This window comes from Moschus berezovskii, chromosome 27 (genome assembly GCF_049115385.1).
Source record: "Moschus berezovskii isolate FMDL1 chromosome 27, NW_MosBer_1.0, whole genome shotgun sequence".
NCBI lineage: Eukaryota > Metazoa > Chordata > Mammalia > Artiodactyla > Moschidae > Moschus > Moschus berezovskii.
This window is the reverse complement of record NC_142486.1, coordinates 5,032,602-5,054,436: the sequence shown is the minus strand read 5'-3', so window position 1 is coordinate 5,054,436 and position 21,835 is coordinate 5,032,602. Positions and strand designations below refer to the sequence as shown.

Here is a 21,835-nt window from a genome sequence, read left to right as displayed (position 1 = left end):
TGGTAAAAGGCCTATTTTTCAGAGATATGTGCTGAAATATCTAAGGATGAGATGGTAAAATGTGGGGATTGTTTTCCGAATAATCCAGTGGATGGGGGAAGAGTGGCCACGGGATGGTATCGGAGGTGGGTGAAGAGTCCAGGGCGTTCATGGAAGTAGTCCCTCACCTTGTGTGTCTCTGAAATTTTCCAGCGTAAAACATTTTTCAAAAGTACTTGCTTAAAAGGGAAAATAGCCTATTAAGGTAAATTGTCTTCACAGTTGTTCAGGGGATGAGGATTTATGTTAAAAGTCACTTTTAAAGTCATTGCAATATTTGATGTAACCAGGAGTTCTATTATAAAATGACAAGGCAAATGGAATGTTTGAATTTGATTCCAAGTCAAGAAAAGTGAAATCTCCTTTTCTGAACTTCTTATAGTTCAAGGTTGGTGTTTTCCACCCATTCAGCTATCCCCAAGTTTGAAATCCTACCTTGGCCTCAGTGGCACTTAACACATGGCACCCTTAGGCCACTGATTCCTCGTGAACAAGTTTGACTTCCCAGTGAAAAAGGACAGGACGAACTTTATGAAACTAAGGGGACATTCTGTACTGTCTAAGAGAAGCGGAATAAACGGCTGTGAGAGCATGGCGTGAACTGGGGCGCATCCCTGTCTTCGGCGGGTGTCGTCACCTGGGCTGTGCTCTCCCCCTTCCAGAACCGTGTATGAGGACTCCGGGCCCGGAAGGCCCCTCAGCTGCTTCATGGAGGAGCCAGCCCCGTACACGGATGGCCCCGGGGCCGCTGCTGGCGGGGGCAACTGCAGGTTTGTGGAATCCCCGAGTCAAGACCAAAGACTTCAGGCCCAGCGACTGCGAAACCCTGAGGTGCGAGGGTCGCTCCAGACGCCACAGAACCGACCTCATGGCCACCAGTCGCCGGAGCTGCCCGAAGGCTACGGTGAGGGCGCGCAGCCGCCATTCCCAGTGCGGTCGGCCACGTGGCCCTCTCCGGTTTCAGACCTTTCCTGGTGACACGTACCTGCCAGAACCACTGATGTTTGCAGAGCTCTGCCCCATGGCGGGTGTCAGTGTAAAGAAAAGTAACCCGAGATGGCTGATAAATCCTGCTCCTTAATGTACCCGCAGTTGCTCCAAGCTTCTAGGATAGCAATTGTGCGAAGAATTCAGGCAAAGGAATGTCAAAGAGAGCCAAGAGGAGTGGGGCGGGGTCTGGATGAGGCTCTTTGTAGCGCCCTGGGATTTGAACGTGGGAAGGACGGCCTTGGGTAGGAGTGATAAGACGTACCACTATCACGAAAGATAAAACAGTATCTTTTGACAACCACAGAGGAAGCACCTAAATGAAGGAGGATCCATGTAGATCCATGTTGGAGGATCCACATAGATGGGGAGATGAGACTGGAAGTATGAGCTGTTGCAGGGGACAGGGGTAGAGGCAGGATGAGTCCCAAGGTGGCACGTTGAGGTGTGTGGCCACCTCTCCAGGTGGGAACAGGAGAAGTAAGATCTGTCCACACACTGACCCCAGCAAGCCAGGCCCAAGTTCACCCCTGCCCTTCACCCTTCTCTCGGTCCTTTGAAAGACTGTGGGAAGGAAGCGGGGCCTCCGAACTTACGGGACTGACTCCTTGGAGTGAATGTCACTGACCATGTCCCCACTGTGTCACGCAGAGCAGAGAACCACGGTACAGGGCCAGGTGTACTTCCTGCACACGCAGACGGGAGTCAGCACGTGGCACGACCCCAGGATACCCAGGTAGGTTTCCTGAGTGGCTCACTGGCAAGGCCATATTCCAGCACTGCCTGGACCCCCTGACTGTGGGTGATACAGCCCTCAGGGTGTGGAGATGTAGGCTTAGAGGGTGGCTGTCGGAGGTTCTGACTCAGGCTCTCGGGGCGGGGGGGTAGTCCCAGCTCTGCTTCCCCCTCCCCCAAGCTGGTCAGCAGCTGCTTTAACACAATTGGGTCCTTTAGACTAAAGTTTAGAGAGTGATCCTGGGTCTTGGAGTCAGGTTCCATAACTGGAAAAGACCCTCACCCTTAGATGAAATCAAATGCACTTACTCGAAAAACCTTCAAGATGTGGTTGCTCTCATTTTAAACTAAAAATATTCTGAATAAGATGATCTGATATCTGACCTGATGCTTTAAATAATTGGAGTGGGGGAGTGAATGGTGAGCCCTGGAAGCAGGTTGGTGATGAGCTGGTTGGTTGAAGCTGGTTATTCACTGTGGTCTCTCTTTTTTTTATATGCTTGAAATTCTCCATAATAAAAAGTTAAACAGGAAATATAAAGACGCTATCACCCTTTTTCTCTTCTACTTTACCATCCCTATTGCCTCAGTCCCTTGGGGACCATTCCTGGGGGAGATGAAGCTTTTCTATACGAATTCCTTCTACAAGGCCATACATCTGAGCCCAGGTCAGAGAGATCCCTGCCCCTGCCCTACCTGTAATGGAGTTAAGTTTCTTTTTTCTCTTTGCTCTGCTTTCTTTATTTTTCTTAGAAATTTTTTTTTGGTTTCCGAATAGCATTACTACCTAATAACATTTTTAGTAATGCTCATTTCCTTTTTATTCATAATTTGTTTCATCTGAGAACAAGCTTCTTGCCTTTGATTTTCCAAATCTATGTTGAACTTACAATTCAGTGTCTATAATTAGAATGGAAGTATTACCTGTAGATGAATGAGCTATCTCCTTGGTACTCTCGGGAAGGAAGGTCAGGCTTTTGTGCTCATTGGAAAAGCATCTTGGTCAGTAATGCTTGCTCCCAGGTGACTGTGGATTGGGTTGAAATAATTAATCAAGAGGTTAGACTTAGAGCTACTTGCTTATTAACAAAAGTGACTCAAAAATGAGTCGGCCTCATCCTGGCGCAGCCCTCTTGAATGGGAAGATTTCCAGTGCATGTTTCTATACCCCTGTCTGCTGGAGAAAAGTGTTTTCTGGGAGCTTTCCCACAGAGAGACCCTTCTGACCTTGAGCATCTCATTAACTTGTGAACCCAGAGAGGCCTTCTCGCGGCATTCAGCTTCCCCTTACTATTGGGCTGGCCCGAAGTTTGATCGGGGTTTTCCACTGCATCTTATGGATGCAGTGTTCTGGTCCTCTTCGGTGGAAGGAATGGTATTCCCGGGCAGACCGCGCTCCCTGTCGTGACCTCGGGCTCTGAGGGTTGCGATTTTACCCGTGGGGTTTCGCTGCCACTTGTAGCACAGAGGCCGGGCCTCGGTGGGTGTTTGGTGTAAGCAGCCGCTTGGTTGGCCCTCGTCGCCCCTGGATAAGGGGGCGCCCTGCTTCTCTCACTGAAGTTTTCGTCTCAGGCCTCCACGCTCAGGTGGACAAACCGCTCTGTGTCTTCCTTTCTGGTAGAGACCTTAACAGCGTGAACTGTGATGAACTTGGACCACTGCCGCCCGGTTGGGAAGTCCGCAGCACAGTTTCCGGGAGAATATATTTTGTAGATCATAATAACCGGACAACCCAGTTTACAGACCCACGGTTACACCACATCATGACGTAAGACTCTTACCGTTACAGTGCCATGGTTTCTACCGACATTGCCCTTCACCTATCGACTGCACTGTTGGTTAGCAGAGAGTAAGCGTGAGCAAAAGATGATGATTACTGAGTGGACAGTCGTGTGTTTTAAACTCTCAAGCCAGCTGGGTGCAGTCCTGAAGGCCTGTCACAGCCAGCCTGTAACTGAGTTGCAGCCTAAATCAAACCCCCGAGCTGGCGCAGCTTCATTCTGAGAGCTTCCACACGCATATCTGAGTGGGAAGCAGCGGAGTGAGGTTTTCCTTGGGGCTTGCTCACCACTGTGGGGAAGGGCTGGTCCAGAGCGCCGCTTGGCTCCCCGGACCGTCATTCCCGGGGGACTTGGATCTGGGGATGACCTTGGATCCCACACTCCACGTCCCAGGATAAAGGACGTGTGTCCTCAAGCATGAGAGCCCGGGGGTGCTTGTCACTGAGAGCTGACGTAAGTCAGCAAAACTGGAGCAGAACAGATAGCGGGTCCTGGGCTTCCTCTGTCCCCGGACTTCTGCTTCCAGTGAGCAGACCTGGAGCCGTGGATAAGAGGAAGAGGAGCGCTCCCCGCCACATTTCCCTAGTTTGCTCTTGGCGTGTCACCTCCTCCACAGTCCTCTGCTTTCAATGTTCCAGTCACCTCCATTTAATTCTCAGCCCCGTGGCCCGCTGAGAGCGCAGTCGGCCAGCCTCGCAGATATGCGTTTATTCATGGCAGTGACGCTGCATGAGATACGGAGATGGGGTCTCCTTTGTTATATCCTGGGCATCTGTTGAGTCGGCCAGAACGTTCATTGGGGTTTCCGGTAACATCTGATGAAAAGGATGGTCTGAGGGTGGCCACCCCGGTTTTCGTGTATCTGTGTACAGAGTTGTGTCACCGGGGAAGCACTCTTGACGGAGGGTGTCCTGACCTCTCTTCTCTGTCCCTTGGTGTGTGGGGGGGACATCACTGGCCGCTGCCCTTGGGGTGACCTCAGCGCTTCTGTTCTCCTGAAGTCACCAGTGCCAACTGAAGGAGCCCAGCCAGCCACCACCGCCACCCAGCGAGGGCTCCGTGGAGGACGAGGAGCTGCCTGCCCAGAGGTACGAGAGAGATCTGGTCCAGAAACTGAAGGTCCTCAGACACGAGCTCTCCCTGCAGCAGCCCCAGGCTGGCCACTGCCGCATTGAGGTGTCCCGAGAGGAGATATTTGAGGTACGGGGTTCGGGGCAGCTGGCCGTCAGGCGGACTCTTTCCCCTGTCAGTGGTCAGTGAGTTCTGCTTCCTATCTGGTGTGTCGGGGGTGAAATGCAGGGGTTTATCAGGGCTGAAGCCCCAGGCAAGAGAGGGATCAGTATTTCCTCCTGTGGTCAAGGTTTAAAAATCGATGACTTCTGAGTGAAGATCTAGTGATCTGTACAGAACCAGTACTAAGTGGTTCTGTAAATCCCGCACCTGCATTGTACGGATGGTATTTCCTGCCGTCAGCATGGCATCCTCAGAACCGAGCATCCCTGCGCGGGGCCTGGCCCGCCACCTCCCTGTAGGGCACTGCCTCCCTGGAGGAGCCAGGCCTCCCTCTCCCTTCTGGCTCTGGGTGGTGTGCTGACCTCTGTCCAGCTGCCCTGTGGCATCGGGCTCCCTAAATAGGGGCCTCTGGCAGGCAGGGCCCTTTTCTCGGGACCACCATTGTCAGTAGAGGCTCAGCCACGTGTGGGCCTCTGTGGAAGCCTTGCTGAGGCGCAGGCTTTCCCGGCCCACAGCAGCCAGGGGGTCACTCAGCGCCTTCTCCAAAGTGCCTGGGCCCTCACGAGTGGAGCAGCTCAAGTGCCCAGTTTTGCCCACGGAGTGTCTTAAACGGCTTTCAGGGTAGGGGGAAGCTGAATCGTGGACATGCTGCGGCCAGATCTTTTCCACTCAACATCCCCTCGCCTCTTGGGATGGTCGCTTTTGAATCCCATTAAATTTAAAGGAAGAAAATGTTCTTCAGTGCTTTTCACTGAAAACGCCTACAGACACCGAGCTGGTTCTGCTCCAGAGGCGACTCTGAGGTGTTTTCTGTCTGATAAGCTGCTTAACGTTCCACTGAAAGCCTCCTTGGCGTTTTGACTCAGTAGGAAAATGTGATTTTTGACTTCAGATGTAAAACCAGGCTCAGAATTCTTTTACTGTTTCTCTCGTTACTTTACTCTCTTATGAGGTCTGCATTTGGCTAAGGCGTATAAACTTGTAGGACACACTGGAATTCATTTGTGTGGAGAAAATCAAGCCTAGAGAGGACGTTTAATCCTTCAGTCGTGATTGTGCTGAGGGTACATGTGTGTGTCCTTGGGTTCAGTGTCAGCTGCCATGAGCTTTGTTGTTTCTGAGGGAGTGATGGTGGGAGAAAGGTGAAGAAGGAGCAGTGAGCCAAAAATTAACATCCTGAACAGGAACCAGACAGGACTCAGATCGGAATTCTTAAAAATAAGCTCGGATCTTATTTATAGTCGGGCTCCATTATAAATAACCTTTCATCATGTTATAACTTTCAAAATAAGACAATTTCTTCTCTCTGAAACTGTAATTTTGATGTGTAGGAGTCTTATCGCCAGATAATGAAGATGCGACCGAAAGACTTGAAAAAGCGACTCATGGTGAAATTCCGAGGAGAAGAAGGCTTGGACTATGGCGGGGTGGCAAGGTGAGAAGCTCGTGTCCCCACTTCTGCGTGGATGTCGGCGCGCCTATGAGCAGATATTTGCCAATCAGCCCTCTGCCCCTTCCTGGTGCCAGTCTCGGGGCAGTCAGAACTCGGGTCTAGCCATCAGAGAGCGTTCTTAGGAAAACAATTCCTAAAAGTGTGTGCTTGCTAGCATCTCGCCATGACCCATCGAGACCCAGCTCTTGACCCAGTCATCACTTCACTTCTTAAAAAGTTTGAATTAAACTTTCAACCTTACTCCCTTCTCCATCTGGCCTGGGAAGACAGTACACTCACTGAACTTCCAGTTCAGGAACTTCTGAACCGGAAGTTAATGTGGGGGCAGCCTGGCTTTTGTCATAGAGGACTTTCAGGGGTGGGAGGAAGGCATGTACATTGCCTTTGTGTCAGAGGGGTTTTGTAAAGTGAGGTTTGGGTCAAAATAATTCATGCAAATGATTTTAAAGGTAATAGTTTTTCATGATTATGTTATGTTTCCTATCTTCCCTCTTTTCACCTTTGAGACAACAGTTCTTTGGCTCTTTTAACTATTTCTTTTAATAGAACCAATCATCTAGATCATGAACTTGATCATGTTCATTTGTTATCTACTGATCCTGTGATGTGTGTTTGTAGGCACATAGATTAGGTCATGGCTGTGGTGAGGATCACGTTTAGTTCTTCCCAGGTTTGTAACAGCAGTATTTTTAGTTCTTCTGTCATTGTCTTTGTAACTGTACATGATGTGTTTCCGCCATTATTTTTTTGAGACACTGTCTCTTGGCCTCTCTTGGATATTAATGCTCCTGACTTTCCCTTCCTTCCACATCTTACCTCTTACATTCCATTATCTGTAGTATAACTTTAATAGTGTCAAGGCCAAAGATTTACATTTTGTTCTGTAACCAAAATTAAGTCAGTCTCCTGTGCTGGTGCATTATTTGTGAGAGTTGAAAGTCAATACATTGTTTTATATTATTGTGACTGTAAATATTGTTCACTGAGGGATTAAGTGGTATTCTATCATTTATTGTATCCTTTGGAACAAATTTTAATTTTTCTAAGAATTTCTTCTTCTTTTTCTTCTTTTAAACCCGGTCTTGTCTTTGTTGCTCCATTAAACATCACCTTTTGCCGATTCCCCCCCTTCCCCATTTTCTCTTGTGGAGACCCTGTCCACCCTGACAGTTGTTTCTTTAGACCTTCTGAACAGTTGTCTTCACGGGACATCACTGATTTCTTGGGTTGGAGCCATTGTTGTGTGGGTCCCATGGCTACGTCTTCCTTGGCTTACTCCCTTGTGTTATTGGAGTATATCCTCAAGTAGCTTTCTTAGAAAGGGTATGTGGGGGGTCAATTTTCCAAGATCTTAGGTCTGAAAATGTCTTATAATCTTCATTTTGATAGCTTGGCTTCTTATAGACTTCTAGAAAGAAAATCATTTTCAATCAGAACTTTGCTCTACTGTCTCCCTGCACCCAGGGTCACTGTCTGATGACAGTCTGGCTTTCGTCACTTCTGTGCTATTTGTCTCCGTCCAGGAACAGCCATCATCCATAGATGCTATGCCTTTTTCCTGCCTTCCTCCCCACTCCTGTCTTCAAGGCCTCCTTGTCCGTGTCCACCACCCTGCTCGCTCCCCCGCCCCTCCTCACTTTCTTGCTCCTCTTTTTGCTTGCTGCACTCACTCACCGGCAGCACCTGTTCTGAAGCATCCCATCCCGTGAAGGAGTCCCCTCTCTGACAGGGTTACGAGTCAGAGAATCACCAGTCACTGCAAACCTCAACTCTGGTAGGTGCTGCAAGTGGCCTCGTTAACGTGCGGTCGTGTGTGACAGTGGTCCCATCTTGGGGGTCAGGGGACAGGAGAGCCTTCCACCCTCACAGTTTAGAATACACAAGCAGATTCTCAGCCCTGCGGCAGTCAGCACCAGCAAATTAGGTTCTGAGAAGTGATATGGGGGTCTCACTGCGTCTCTGGGTGAAGTTGGGATCTTTTCCAGCCACCAAAAGTAAGTAAATGGGGCCGGGAACAGAATCGTTCCTCCAGCCTCTTCCCATCGCGTCCACCTCTCTCCCCTCCTGCCCCTCCATCTGGGATACAGGATGAGCCCAGGCCTTCCTGACCACGTGTTCACACTGCGACTGCCTCTCCCCGGGAAGTGCTTTTTCTTTCCAGATTGTCCCAGGTTTCTTCCTTGATCTTCTCCATATTGATTCTAGAAAGCATCTTTCTTCTGGCAAATGTAACTTATGTTTGCCCTGAAAACATGAATCCTGTTCCCAACAAGACAAGGGCCTTAGGCTTTCCGTCCCTCTCTTCAGGGAGACTCTTCTGTTTCCTTGTTCATGTTTGTCCTAAATTCATATCAGACTACTTCCATTCTCTCTTCTCTGCCTTTGTCTTTCTAGTCTCAGGATGTCTCAAGAGTCAGTATTTTGAATGGTTTCACTTTACATTGTTCCGTGCATAGCTGGGGTTATGGTCCCTGGGCGAGCATGTGAACAGCTGGATGGAGTCTGATTTGGAAGGAGTTTGCTTTCTCTAGTGTTCTCCATGGTTATCACATCTTCCGGGTGGAGATGAGTCTTGGTGTGGCTGCCTTGACGAACACGGTGCTGCAGGGGAAAGAGCTGAGAAGCCCTGCTTTTCTGCCACTAGTCTGATCGCCCGTTGCTTCAGCTCTTGAGTCTTCCCCGCGTCTGAACAGTCCATACCTGTCATGGTGGGCTGAGATGTCAGTTGCATGTGTGTTACGCATGCGTGTGTGTCTGCTTCTCTCCCCTGCCTCTGGCGCTGGACCTTTTCCTTCCTCTCTCCTGACTCTGGGGATAGCTCTTCCTGGGCCACCTCTAGAGCTTTTCTCGTGTGCTATACCTCGTCCACAGCTCAGTCAGAATGTTTGCTTGTATTTTAATCACTTCCTGTCTGGACAGTTGCAGGTCCTTGGTGTTTATGAAAATAATTCTTTGTAAATCCAAACTCTGAAACTTGGGGCTGAACAAAGCACCAGAGTTGGGAAACCCTGCCTTCCTAATAAAGAGGCTCCTAAGACTCGGCGGCTCATCTCTGACGGTTCCCTCCTGGTGGAGTTCGAGACGTCACTTTGTGTCGGTGTGATTGTTTTGCGGGTGTTTTCACAAGCTTCTCTGACAGATTATCTGCATTTGCGCTTACCCTTCCATATTTTCTCAATTCTGTGTTTTCTATTTGAAAGAGTAAGAAATTTTAGAACTTAAGATTCGTCCATTTAAAGAAGTTTTGAGTAGAAAGAAGACAAGGTCACACAAGTGTTTGTATAAGACTGCATACCTGGGTTTACCAAACCTGACCACAGCAATTGAGTCACATTTTCTGTTTAGGGTGCTTTTTTTGTTTGGTTTTAATTTGGGGCTTTTAAAAATTAAAATATTTATTTGACTGTGTGGGTCTTGGTTTCTGCACATGGGATCTTTGATCTTTCATTGTGGCGTGTGAACTCTTAGTTTCGCCCTGTGGGATATAGTTACCTGACCAGGGATTGAACCTGGGCCCCTGCATCGGGAGTGCGGATTCTTAGCCATTGGACCACCAGGGAAGTCCCATCATCACCTGAGATTTTATCTCTACAAAGTAGCAGAGAAAACCATCGTTGGGGCACAGGCAGGCTGACAGACGCCATGCCTCTAAGCTGGTGATGATTCCTGGCAACCAGAGATAGTTCTCAACTTCGGAGTTGCTGAAGTTTTGATTTTCTGGTACCACTAGAAGCAGTTGCTTCCTTCTTGAAGCCTATTTGCCCAGTCTGTACCAATTGCCTTTTCTCGGAGCCCTGCAGCCTTACCAGTTTGGCTTCGTAGGGCAGAGTCTGTCAGTCCTGTGGTTAAGATCTAAAACTAGGGGGTTTTAACCTGTCTTCTTGTTTTTGTGGTTTCTAGGGAGTGGCTTTATTTACTGTGCCATGAAATGTTGAATCCGTACTATGGACTCTTCCAGTACTCCACAGACAACATTTACATGTTGCAAATCAACCCAGATTCTTCAATCAACCCTGTAAGTATTAATGAATAAGGAGGTCAGAAATTTAGTTGGATAATTTAAGTGGCTTTCCAGTTTCAACCTCAATTCTTGGTTTATTCATTGTAGACCTACTCAAGGTCTGTGGCAGGTAAACCATGGATAGGCAGAGTGGCAGCTGGATTAGGATGGATGTTTCCACCCCTTAGCTTCAGTGCCTGGGACCCCTGAGCAGATCGCTGCAAGGACGACAGGAGTGAAATTGAGCTGCTCATGGACTCAAAGGGGCTTCCCTGGTGGCTCAGAGGTTAAAGCGTCTGCCTCCAATGCGGGAGACCTGGGTTTGATCCCTGGGTCGGGAAGATCCCCTGGAGAAGGAAATGGTAACCCACTCCAGTATTCTTGCCTGGAGAATCCCATGGACGGAGAAGCCTGGTAGGCTACAGTCCACGGGGTCGCAAAGAGTCGGACACGACTGAGCGACTGAACGGAACGGAACGGATGGACTCAAAGCACTTTATTGCCATTTGAGGGGACTCTGGCTTGATGGCTGTATTTGTTGATGGTGTCATTCTGAGAAGCGGGGTACGAGGTCCATCCCCCTCCCAGCCAGAACTGGAATATTCCCTCATGTAACCGGCCTCTTTGGCCAGCGTGCTGATACTCTTAGCTGCTCGTCATAGTAATGAGGAGATAGCAGCAGAATGTGGCCCAGGGGGGCCCGCGGGGGGCTCTGCTGCGGGGCCACGGCCTGTGGTCCCCACTGTGCACACGGCTCTGAGGGGCAGTCAGTGCGACTTTCACAGTGTGGACACTAATTATAATTCTAACCCGCAACAGCGCGGGTTTGGGGCTGTGTCCCCTGCTCAGCTCCTCCTCCGGGTTTCTCTCTTCTGCTTTCCTGTGGGATGGGGGAGGGATGGCGGAGGGAGAGGGGGGCTGCCTTTCGCCTTTATTTGCTCGTGGCGCGCTGGGAGGAGAGGCCGGCGGCCTCCTGGGTGGGCCAGCTGACTCGTGCCAGCACCAGGCACTGCGCTGAGAAGGGGCAGCTCGCAGTTGACTCTCTGCCTTCATCATGTTGAAATTCTCCATTTCTGAATAAGGGGTTCTGCATTTTCATTTTGCACTGGGCCCCACAAATAGCAGTTTTGAGAAGGTATTTGAACCAATGGCACGTGAACTGTCATTCAGATGACCTCTCCAGAGTCCTGCTCTCATGTGACCTTTGATCGGGTGGGTCCTGAGCGCAGCCTGTGAGTCACTGGTTCAGCTTCCTGCCTGTGGGACAGGTCTCCCGAGAAGCCTGGAAACAGACACCTGTCCACCCACCCAGCAGCTCCCTAACACTTGGTGTTCTCTGCTGCCCCCTGCAGGACCACTTGTCTTACTTCCATTTTGTGGGTCGGATCATGGGTCTGGCTGTGTTCCATGGACACTACATCAATGGGGGTTTCACGGTTCCTTTCTACAAGCAGCTACTGGGGAAACCCATCCAGCTTTCCGATTTGGAATCGGTGGACCCTGAACTCCATAAGAGCTTGGTGTGGATTCTGTAAGTACCGACTCAGGGGACTGAAGAGTCAGCCATTGTCGTCTTGGGGTGCACCAGATCCTTGTGTGTGTGCGCACACGAGCACCACGGGTGTGAAACTGGAGAAGAGAAACAAACCACCAGAAACAAAAGTCGACCTGACAACAATATTTAGTTGACTTACTGTCTCATATACTGTTTGACTAGCTTCTCTGCGTGGACTAGCTTCTTTTGTTGTTTCCTTGAATTACGGTTACGATTGTGGCTGTTAATCCCCAGGCCTGGTGGTTTGTTTTTTTAACACTCTGAGGTGTCTTTTGGTCTCCAGAGGGACCAAGTGAAGTGAAAGTTGCTCAGTCGTATCTGACTCTCTGCGACCCCATGGGCTGTATAGGCCATGGAATTCTCCAGGCCAGAATACTGGATAGGGTAGCCTTTCCCTTCTCCAGGGGACCTTCCCAATCCAGGGATTGAACCCAGGCCTCCTGCATTGCAGGCGGATTCTTTACCAGCTGAGCCACCAGGGAAGCCCCTAAAGGGACCAGAAAGATGTCAAAAAAGTCCTGATATTCAGTCGCCTTTGTTATAAGATTATCCTAAAACTCTTAAAAGCAACAGGCACGGCTACACGGTCACTGTGGGTGTTGGGGGTCCTCATGAATGGGCTGATTTCACAGGAATGGGAGGTCCAGCTCGTGATTGTGTCCTGCATGCTGCCCACCTCCTTCCCTGTGTCCCAGCTGCTAAGGCTGGGGGGTGTGGGGGTCAGGCCTGCACCTTGTGGAGAACCACCCCCACTGTGTTTCCAGAGACACAGCGGACAAAGGAGCCAGTTCTAACTTTCAAGGACTTCTCTGCACTGAAGCCCTTGGAAAGGCTGCCTGGAGGCAGGGCGGTGATATCTTCTTGGTGTGGCTGCCCCTGACTCTGTTTCCCCATCATGCTTCCCTCCTGTCTGCTCGGAGACTCGGGCGCCGTGTCCTGAAGTCCCAGCAGCGTCCCTGCCATCGCCCTCCTCTCAATCGAGAGGGGAGCCAGGCCTCTGCCTGCAGGAGAGCTGCCTCATGGCGGTCTGGCTGCCCTGACCCCGCCTCTGTGCTCCCCCCCAGAGAGAACGACATCACCCCCGTGCTCGACCACACGTTCTGCGTGGAGCACAACGCTTTCGGGCGGATTCTTCAGCACGAACTGAAACCCAACGGCAGGAATGTCCCCGTCACAGAGGAGAATAAGAAGGAATATGTCCGGTAGGCAGTGTTCTGGGGCACCCGGGGCGGGGGTCGCCCTGGGACTGCGGGCAGCGGTCACGTTGAGATGGTCAAGGCTCCTCTGCTGTGTGAGCCTCCCTTCCCGTACTTGGACCGGAGTCACAGCAGAGACTTCCAGAAAGCGGTGGCGTCAGCGGTGGGAGCTCTGAGTGGAGGGCTGACCTGTTAAAGGGGGATTCGTGACCCCAGAGCCCAAGGGGGGACTGGCGAGGGAGCAAGCGGTTCTGGGGGTGACGGTGGTGACCACAGGGGGGGAGGAGGAGCCTGGAAGCATCCTGAGCTCAGTCTCAGGGCATCTTCCCTCCGGCCTGTCCGCCCCGCTCTGAAGGCAAAAGCTGACCAGCGACTCCATGGGTATTCAGACAAGTGTGGTGGTGTCGTTCTCAGGGTCCTATATTTTATTTTCTTTCTTTTTTTTTCAATTATGGCATCCCTAACAGGTCAGGTCAGATCTGAATGATTTCAAGCAGAGAATCAGCACGTCTAAGGGAAGGGCTGACTTCCTTTCCTCTGAGTCTTAGGCTGGTCACCCACCAGCAGCGGGCGTTCCTCCCTGTCAGCAGGCCGGGCGGGCAGGGCTTAGCTGATGTCAGACCCGACTAACCGAGGAAGGAACCACTGTGCTACTGCTTCCAACGTGTGACTTTTCCTCTTAGGTTGTATGTAAATTGGAGGTTCATGAGGGGAATCGAGGCCCAGTTCCTGGCTCTTCAGAAGGGGTTTAACGAGCTCATCCCTCAACACTTACTGAAGCCTTTTGACCAGAAGGAGCTGGAGGTGGGCTGTGCGGGGCTGGGGTGCGAGGGGCTGTTGTGTGCGGGGTGGTCCCTGCCTCCTGGCCAGGCTGCAGGCGAGGCTGCACGGTCCCCACAGGCGTGGGGGTCACCGTGGCTGCAGGAGAAGAGACAGGGTTGGGGGACAGGGGCGTTGGGGAGCCCTGAGCAGGGCTGAGGAGGCCTGGTGTCCATGTGCTGGCAGGGAGTCCAGCTCACCCGTGGGGTATCAGTCAAGGTGTTCCGCGGCTTCCCCCGACTTACAGACCTCCAGTGTAGAGCTTCCCCAGTGCCTCCTCCCGAGGGGTCACCTTCCACTGAGGATGTGACTAATCAGCTGCTCCCGTCCCAGCCAGCTGCTCGACTTTGATTCCGGCTGTTATCAGGCCCAGGACGGGGTGTTACTGTCCTTTCTTGTCCATCTTCACGGGACACAGCCATACACTCACATCTTGTCCACCTCTGGCGCCAAGTAGCTCGGGCCTTTCAAAGTGTGCCCAACCTTCTGCCCTGGTGTGCTGGAGTGCGCGTGACCCCGCGGCGGGGGGAGTCACACTTTACATCCCACACGTCCCCAAGTGTCCCTGAGAGGTCCTGGGAGGTGGCCCCGCTGGACAGGTGGCCCTGTGCGGCCTTTCTGGCTCCTCAGCGCACACACGCGCGTGTTCAGTTGTGGGGAAATGTCAGGTCAGCGGCTGCCCCCGCGCCCTGGGGGTGGCAGCCAGCCTGGAGGTGCAGACACAGATGGGAGCCTTGGGCCGGCTGTGTGTGTGTTGCGGGTGGTGTCCCCTTGTCTGAACATCGCCCGGTTGACTGGGGCGTGGTTGGTCGGTCTCTCCACGGCCTGGGAGCCTGGGCAGCCCGTCACGTTGTGTGTCTGGGAAGTGACCCACCTTCACGCCCCGCAGCTGATCATTGGCGGCCTGGACAAGATCGACCTGGACGACTGGAAGTCCAACACGCGGCTGAAGCACTGCGGGGCTGACAGCAATGTGGTCCGGTGGTTCTGGCAGGCAGTGGAGACCTTTGATGAGGAGCGGCGGGCCCGGCTGCTGCAGTTCGTGACAGGCTCCACGCGGGTCCCCCTCCAGGGCTTCAAGGCACTGCAAGGTGACTGCAGTGGTGGCCGGGCTGGGTGGGGGGCCTGGGACGTCACAGTGTCGCTCGGCCAGAGACCTCTTCTCTCCCCACTGCTGCTCCCAGGGCGAAAGAAACATCTGTAAACAGTAGGAACCTGTGTCAGCCACCCGAGTCCTCCCCACGGCCTGCTCGGGCTGTCTCAGCCTGTGGGCCCGCAGCGGCAGATGCTGGTCGGCCTGGTGTCCCCGTGGGGCTGGACCAGGAACGCCCCCGCCAGCAAGGCTGGAGTAGGGGGTGGGGTCTTCTGGCCCAACAGAACAGATGGCTTTGGGGGAGGAAAGCAGCTTTAAAAGCGCACTTGGGTTAACTTCTGAGTCTCCCGAGCGCACAGCATGCTGTGTGGGCTGGGCCCTCAGTCCTCTCATCCGAGGCCCGCCTTGTTGGCTGCCTTGTCCAGTGAGGACCCGTCCTCCCGGGCGTCCCTTTTGGCTCGGACTGGGTCCCCGGGAAGGGGGCCGGGGGCGGCCGTGCATGGTAACGTGGCTGAGCTCAGGAGGGGCCGCAGGGCTCGTGGTCGGCGCCTCCACCCGGGAAGGGCCTCTCCCGCGCTCTGATGGTAAATCTGGGGGTTTTGTCACTTGATAACCCTGGCAGAAGTAAGGTTGAGAATATTAGTATCTTCAGTTCAGTTCGGTCGCTCAGTCGTGTCCGACTCCCCGCGACCCCATGAATCACAGCACGCCAGGCCTCCCTGTCCATCACCAACTCCCAAAATTCACCCAAACTCATGTCCACAGAGTCAGTGATGCCATCCAGCCATCTCATTCTCTATCGTCCCCTTCTCCTCCCGCCCCCAACCTTTCCCAGCATCAGAGTCTTTTCCAGTGAGTCAACTTGTCGCATGAGGTGGCCAAAGTATTAGAGTTTCAGCTTTAGCATCAGTCCTTCCAATGAACACCCAGGATTGATCTCCTTTAGAATGGACTGGTGAAACTTAGTAAATGGACTTCACATGAGAGCGGGCAGGTTTCACACGCACGTTCCCTGTAGCCTCGTCCTTAGCCTGAGGCCCTCCTGGACTGAGAAGTTCCCTCCTGTCCTGGGGCTTTGGTCCTGGCATTCGTGTCTGTCTTCCTCCCCCCGGCCTCTGCACAGGAGGTTTCCTGACTCCAGAACCTGCTTTTCTTGTGACGCTGCCATCTGCTGCCAGCAGGGGCTTTGCTTGCGACATTCCTGGGTTATTTTTTTAAAACGAATTTCTGGTGACTTAAGGATTCTGCTTTCAGACACCTGCCCTGGCGCAGAATCATGGTTGGCTGTGAGAGGAGAGCTCGATCTTTACTCTTCCTGCGCCCGTGAATTTTCTAGAATGTCTGATGTTAGTCACTCCGTGCCCATCGTGTGCATATCCCGAGACTGCACAGAGCTCCTGGGGTTACATGAACCACGACACCGTCTGGCAGGACGGGCATGGGGCCCTGGGTGGTGGCAGGGCGCCCGGGCCCCACCTCTGAAGCGTGTTAACTAGACTGTTGTCTCGTAAGGCTCTACAGGCGCCGCAGGGCCCCGGCTCTTCACCATCCACCTGATCGATGCCAACACGGACAACCTGCCCAAGGCCCACACCTGGTAAGGACCGGCGCCCCACCCCAGGAGTGCGTCTGCGGGACAGCCCACACGTCAGGGTCAGCACGAGGCTCTTTCAGGAGCGCAGTTAAGTCCTGAGACGTGGTTGACCTCAGAGCTGCTCCCCTGGCTCCTGCTGCGTGTGTCCCTGTACGTGCCCACACAGGTGCTGTCAGGGGGGAGCACTGCAGCTTTCAGTTTGGAGTTGCTGGTCTCTTCCTTCTTGGAATTCTGCCTGTGACAGACGTGCCTTGTGTACTGAAAAATGTCTCCTCCCTCAGTCTTCACTTAGACAATAGCTGTAGTGGGGTTATTTCCTTTGTGGGTTAAAATCTAGTCACTCACTCAACCTTGTGAACCACGTCTGGAGTGTCCCTCCTGTTGACCAGAATTGGTTCCAGATGCTGCTGGGATACATGGTGACGTCGGGGGAGGTTCCTGGTTGGGAACTGGGGCTGGGGGTTCCCACGCTGGCCATGACATCCAAGTGGGTGGGTCTCCATGTCTGTGAGACAGAGGACAGCCCCCCGGCCCACGTGAGGATACAGGGTCTGTGTCCAGCGGGGTCAATCTCCAGGGCCACTTCCCCCACCCCCAGAAGGCTTATGTCCTTGGGGGTCAAGGACCCCTGAAAAGACTCCACACCCTGTAGCCTGACTTCTCTTCAGAAACTGTCCTTAATGGCTTCAGTTCAGTTCAGTTCAGTCGCTCAGTCGTGTCCGACTCTTTGCGACCCCATGAATCACAGCACGCCAGGCCTCCCTGTCCATCACCAACTCCCAGGGTTCACTCAAACTCATGTCCATTGAGTCGGTGATGCCATCCAGCCATCTCATTCTCTGTCGTCCCCGTCTCCTCCCACCCCCAATCCCTCCCAGCATCAGACTCTTTTCCAGTGAGTCAACTCGTCGCATGAGGTGGCCAAAGTGGCTTAGCCCCTAGTAATTCAAGAGGCCTCTGTGTGTCCTCTCAGTCAGAATTCTGTAGTTTTTGATTCATTATGAGGTAATAGCTTCTTAGGGCTTTTGGACACAGCTTTGGGAATGAACATCCCTGAGGAAATGCTGGCCCGTTCATCTAATCCCATCAGGGGTCTGACGTCTTGTTGGTTCTGAGACAATCTGTTTCTGCCGGAAATACTCCGGACTGCCCCACTGTGGTCTTGGATCAAGTCCTAGAGGATTTGATGCTTGGGCAGTGAACTGATAGTAGTGTTTTGACCATGATGCTCTGCAAATGTGTTCCTGGTCTGAGAAATAACTTCTCCCCAAAACAAGAAACCGAACAAGGTGACAGCTTTATCCTAATCTGCACAGTATGTACTCACCCGGTTTCATTTTGGTTTGGAAGAGCTTAAGATTTTGCTGTGGGTTGATTGATCTTTGCCCAAGAAGCCCCAAGTGTACACACAAGTGTTCAGCCGCCTGCCCTCACCCCTCTCCCGGGAGCAGGCCCTCGGCCAGGCTGGCTAGGCGGAGTGTCTCAGCTCTGTCCCTTTTCAGCTTTAACCGGATCGACATCCCGCCCTACGAGTCGTACGAGAAGCTCTATGAGAAGCTGCTGACGGCGGTGGAGGAGACCTGTGGCTTTGCCGTGGAGTGAGGTGCACCCGGAGGAGCAGACACGAGCTCACGGCCACCAGACCCAGAGCGGCAGCTCTCTGGATGCCTCCGCAAAGCTGGCTGCGGCCCTGGAATCCTAGAAACCCGAGGGAAAGGCTGGTCTCCCCTGCTTTTCGCTGGGGGAGCCAGGGGGCGGGCAGACTGCGGCTGGTGGCTCCTCCCACATTCTCCCCCTGGCAGGACCCCCATCCACCCATCCAATAAACGCAGCCAGGTCAGCACGGCTTCAGTGCGCGGGACCCTCCGCTCCGGCCGCGGCCCTCGCGGTGGCAGCTCAGCGCCCGTGGGCTCGGCGGGAGTCCCGACCCCAGGGAGGGAGCCGTGCGGGGCACCCCCACAGCTGGACCTAAGGCCCCCTTTCGAGCTCAGCAGCGCGGACTGCACGCCCGCGTCCCGGCGGCCTGCTCGGGGGAGCCGGTTGAGTTCCGACGGACAGGAACCGTGAGACAGACGCTTACTGGAGTGGCCCCTGCAGGACGCTGGCCGCAAGACTGTGCTTCCGGTGTGGAAGGGGACGCCAGGCGGGCGGCTTGCGCTGGGGGCCTGGGTGTTTCTTTTCAGGGTTTCCTGGCTGAAAACTTTGTTCTGCAGAGAAAAATGATCTTTCCTTTTCAGAGTCCCTTTAGCCACATTGTCTATCCAGTTCAAAATATTTTTCCAGCAAAACCACCACATAAGAGAGCTTATGAAACAGACCCAAACCAGCCCCGCCCCCACACCTGCACACTGACGAGCCATTTTGTGGAAAGAGCTTAAGAACTAAACTAACAGTTCAGAGCTATGTCTTCTTAGCTGCTGGCTTGGTGCGAACTAGCTTGAAAAGGAGAGCAAGAATGTCTAACCCCCCGTGACCTACATTCACCCCAAGTGACTGTTTTACAAAAAGCAGGTCGTGGATGGAAACCCGATGGCAGAGGGGCCGCCTGACCCGCTGGCCCACGTCCCCATCTGATGGCAACACTAACCAAACACCGTGGCTCGGCTCACCCGCCCAGGCGATGAGCAAGGCCAGAGAAAGCCCTGACCCTACATTTCTAACACCGTTCCCCAAATTTGCACAAAAGTTCAAATAATATTTTAAAGTGGTTCGATTTCAGATAGCTAAACTTCAGTGGAAAAATAGCAGTGGCAACAAACTCTCCCGTGTGGACTTCCGTTGTTTTTGTTTGGGGGCCGAGTGCAGGGTGACTCACTAGCAGGACGTATCCCTGTGGAACTTCTGTTGTGGATGTTCCCAAGGCTCTGTGCTGGGATCCATCCGGCTGTGGGTCTGGAAGGCGCTTTCTGGCTGCCTGACCTGTCTGTCCTTTTCCGTTCCCGACGCCTGTGGACGGCACTGACCCTCTGCACCTTGCTGTGGCTCTTCTCTTGACCCGGAAGCGGTCAGTGGCCTGTAGGGGGGCAGACTGCAGCTGGGGGTTCCAGGAGAGAAAGCTGTGCTGCCGGGCAACTTGCCGGGGTTCTAGAATAGGAAGGATGCCGCTGGCTGTAAAAGGAAAAGCGGCCCCTCAGAATGTGCAGGCTGGGCTGTGGGCTGAGCCGTGCCCGGGTTACCATGATGCTTTCCAGGTGTGCTGGGAGCTGGCTCCTCGGGGGCGCCCTCTGGCGGCCTGAGGGTACAGGCAGACACACCCGCCCTGTGACCCGGACCTAAACCTAGAGGAGGGGACCGAGGGGGGCAGACACCTGGTTTTCCTGGGGTGTTGGCCAGAACCTGCCGAAATTAGGGAGGAAACGAGGGTCTCGTGGCTGAAAAGACCTGGAAGCAGGAATGAGGCGTTTGCCTCCTTTCCACTGACCTTCCTGCTGATGGGGGGTGGGCTGCTTCCCGTGTCAGATGTCACCTCAGCAAGAGCAGAGGGTCCCCTCTGGGCTCCTCCGCGGGCTGCTGGCGACAGTGAGCTTCACCTCCCCCCAGGGCCCGGCTCTGTGCTTCCCTGCTGGCACGTGGACACCTCAGCCCCCACAGCTGGTGTCAGGGAGCTTGGCAGAACCTTCCAGAGCTCCAGTTTACTCTTGCCAAGCAGGCCTGTCGGTGGCACTGCCCCGCGAACCTCAGTGTCTACGGGGAGTGGGCTTTTCGACCTCCCACCCCCACCAAAGAATGAAGTCTAGCCCTGGGTGGTCCCAGGTGAGCCCCCCAATCCCTGCCCTTCCCGGGAGCCGCAGACGCACCCCGCCCCGTCCCCCCACCTCTGCCCGGAAGCTTCAGGGCCCGACCTCTAGGCTTGCCTCACCAGCGGTCATCAGCCGACCCTCAGGGATGTAGCAAACCACCGCTCTTCAGTGCTTTAGGAAGACCGGAGGGGCTGCAGGGCGGCCACCAGCTGTCTGCCGACTCCTCCTGGGAGAAGCGCCCGGGAACGAGGCCCGGGGCTTGCCCAACCCAGGGTCCGAGTCCAGGTTGGGCGGTCCTCCAGGCTGAGCTATCCGAGAAGACGCCCCCGGCTGCAGCCAGGTGTTGCCGCATGGCAGCCTTCCCAACACGTAGTATGAATTTTTAAAATCTGTTTATTTTTGTCTCTCAACCACTTTATAATGTATTTTTATTTATTTTGTTTTTAAGTACTGCTGCTATCCTTGTTATCCTTCCCACGGTTTTTATTGCTGATTTATTTTGTGAAAGTTGTACACTAATGTTGTTTTATGTCAAAATCAAAAGTATTTAAAGAATACTAGTTCTATTTAATGTGGTTATAGAACCAGCTGGAAACACAAAACAGTGATTGTACAGCAGGCTGGACCCCGGCGGTCAGGTTCATTTTGTTACATATGCAATAAACTCATGACTTTACATTTTTGGGGTCTGTTATTTGGTGTGCAAAAGATATTCCAGCTTTTTTTTTTAACAAGACAGGAAGTCAGTGGCAAGGGTCTTCTAAAGGAAAGGGGCAAATTTGCCATCACAACGGTAGGAGGAACTTATGGCAGCAAGTTTGGAAAATAGTATGGCGGTTTCTCAAAAAAACTGAAAACAGAGCTACCACATGAGCCAGCAGTTCCACTCCTGGGTTTATATCTGAAAGAAAGCAGAAACTAATTGGAAAAGAGACACACACCCAATGTTCACAGCAGCATTCTTTACAATAGCCAAGACACGGAAGCAACCAAAGCATCCATCAGCAGATGACTGGATAAAGAAGATGCGGTGTACAGACACATACGTGTGCATGCGTATATACACGTGTGTACACACAGTGGAATACCAGGCCATGAAAAATACTCTGAAGTTTGCAACAACACAGATGGACTGGGAGGGTATTATTCTAAGTGAAACAAGTTCAAGAAACACAAATACTTTGGTATCACTTACATGTGGAATCTTAAACTAGTGAATATAACAAAAAGGGGAGCAGATTCATAGGGAAACCAGTGGTCAACAGTGGAGGGGCTGGCAGGGGGATGTGCAGCGTAGGACCTGGGGATTACGAGGAACAAAATACTAGGTACTGTGGCTTCCCTGGTGGCTCAGTGGTAAAGAATCCACCTGCCAGGGCAGCAGACGTGGGCCCTGACTCAGGAAGATTCCACATGGCGTGAAGGAGCGCCTCAGCCTGTGCGCCGCAACCATGGAGCCTGTGCCTTAGAGCCCACGCGCCCTCGAGCTCGTCCTCACAGACAGGAACCACGCAGTGGGAAGCCTGTGCGCCGCAGCTAGAGAGCAGCCCCCGCTCGCTGCAACTAGGGAAGAGCCCGTGGTGACAGGGAAGACCCAGCACAGCCACAAA

The 21,835-nt window shown here is 52.9% G+C and overlaps 1 protein-coding gene across 4 annotated transcripts in view; it reads left to right on the top strand.

Annotated features, from left to right (window-relative positions):
* The window catches only part of SMURF1 (SMAD specific E3 ubiquitin protein ligase 1), a 92,290-nt gene extending 71,377 nt beyond the window's left edge, over positions 1-20,913 (top strand). For 2 of the 4 annotated variants that reach the window (XM_055410291.2, XM_055410289.2), the window contains 12 exons: positions 702-943; positions 1,678-1,762; positions 3,383-3,529; positions 4,544-4,742; positions 6,107-6,210; positions 10,129-10,243; positions 11,581-11,759; positions 12,848-12,985; positions 13,663-13,783; positions 14,688-14,889; positions 16,404-16,488; positions 17,988-20,913. In XM_055410291.2, coding sequence (XP_055266266.1) covers positions 702-943; positions 1,678-1,762; positions 3,383-3,529; positions 4,544-4,742; positions 6,107-6,210; positions 10,129-10,243; positions 11,581-11,759; positions 12,848-12,985; positions 13,663-13,783; positions 14,688-14,889; positions 16,404-16,488; positions 17,988-18,087 — 1,717 coding nt within the window. In that variant the 3' untranslated portion in view covers positions 18,088-20,913. Of the gene's footprint in view, positions 1-701; positions 944-1,677; positions 1,763-2,351; positions 2,430-3,382; positions 3,530-4,543; positions 4,743-6,106; positions 6,211-10,128; positions 10,244-11,580; positions 11,760-12,847; positions 12,986-13,662; positions 13,784-14,687; positions 14,890-16,403; positions 16,489-17,987 lie in introns of all 4 variants that reach the window. The other 2 variants (XM_088832858.1, XM_055410290.2) reach the window with 2 other exon arrangements.
* The last annotated feature ends 922 nt before the right edge of the window (positions 20,914-21,835 follow it).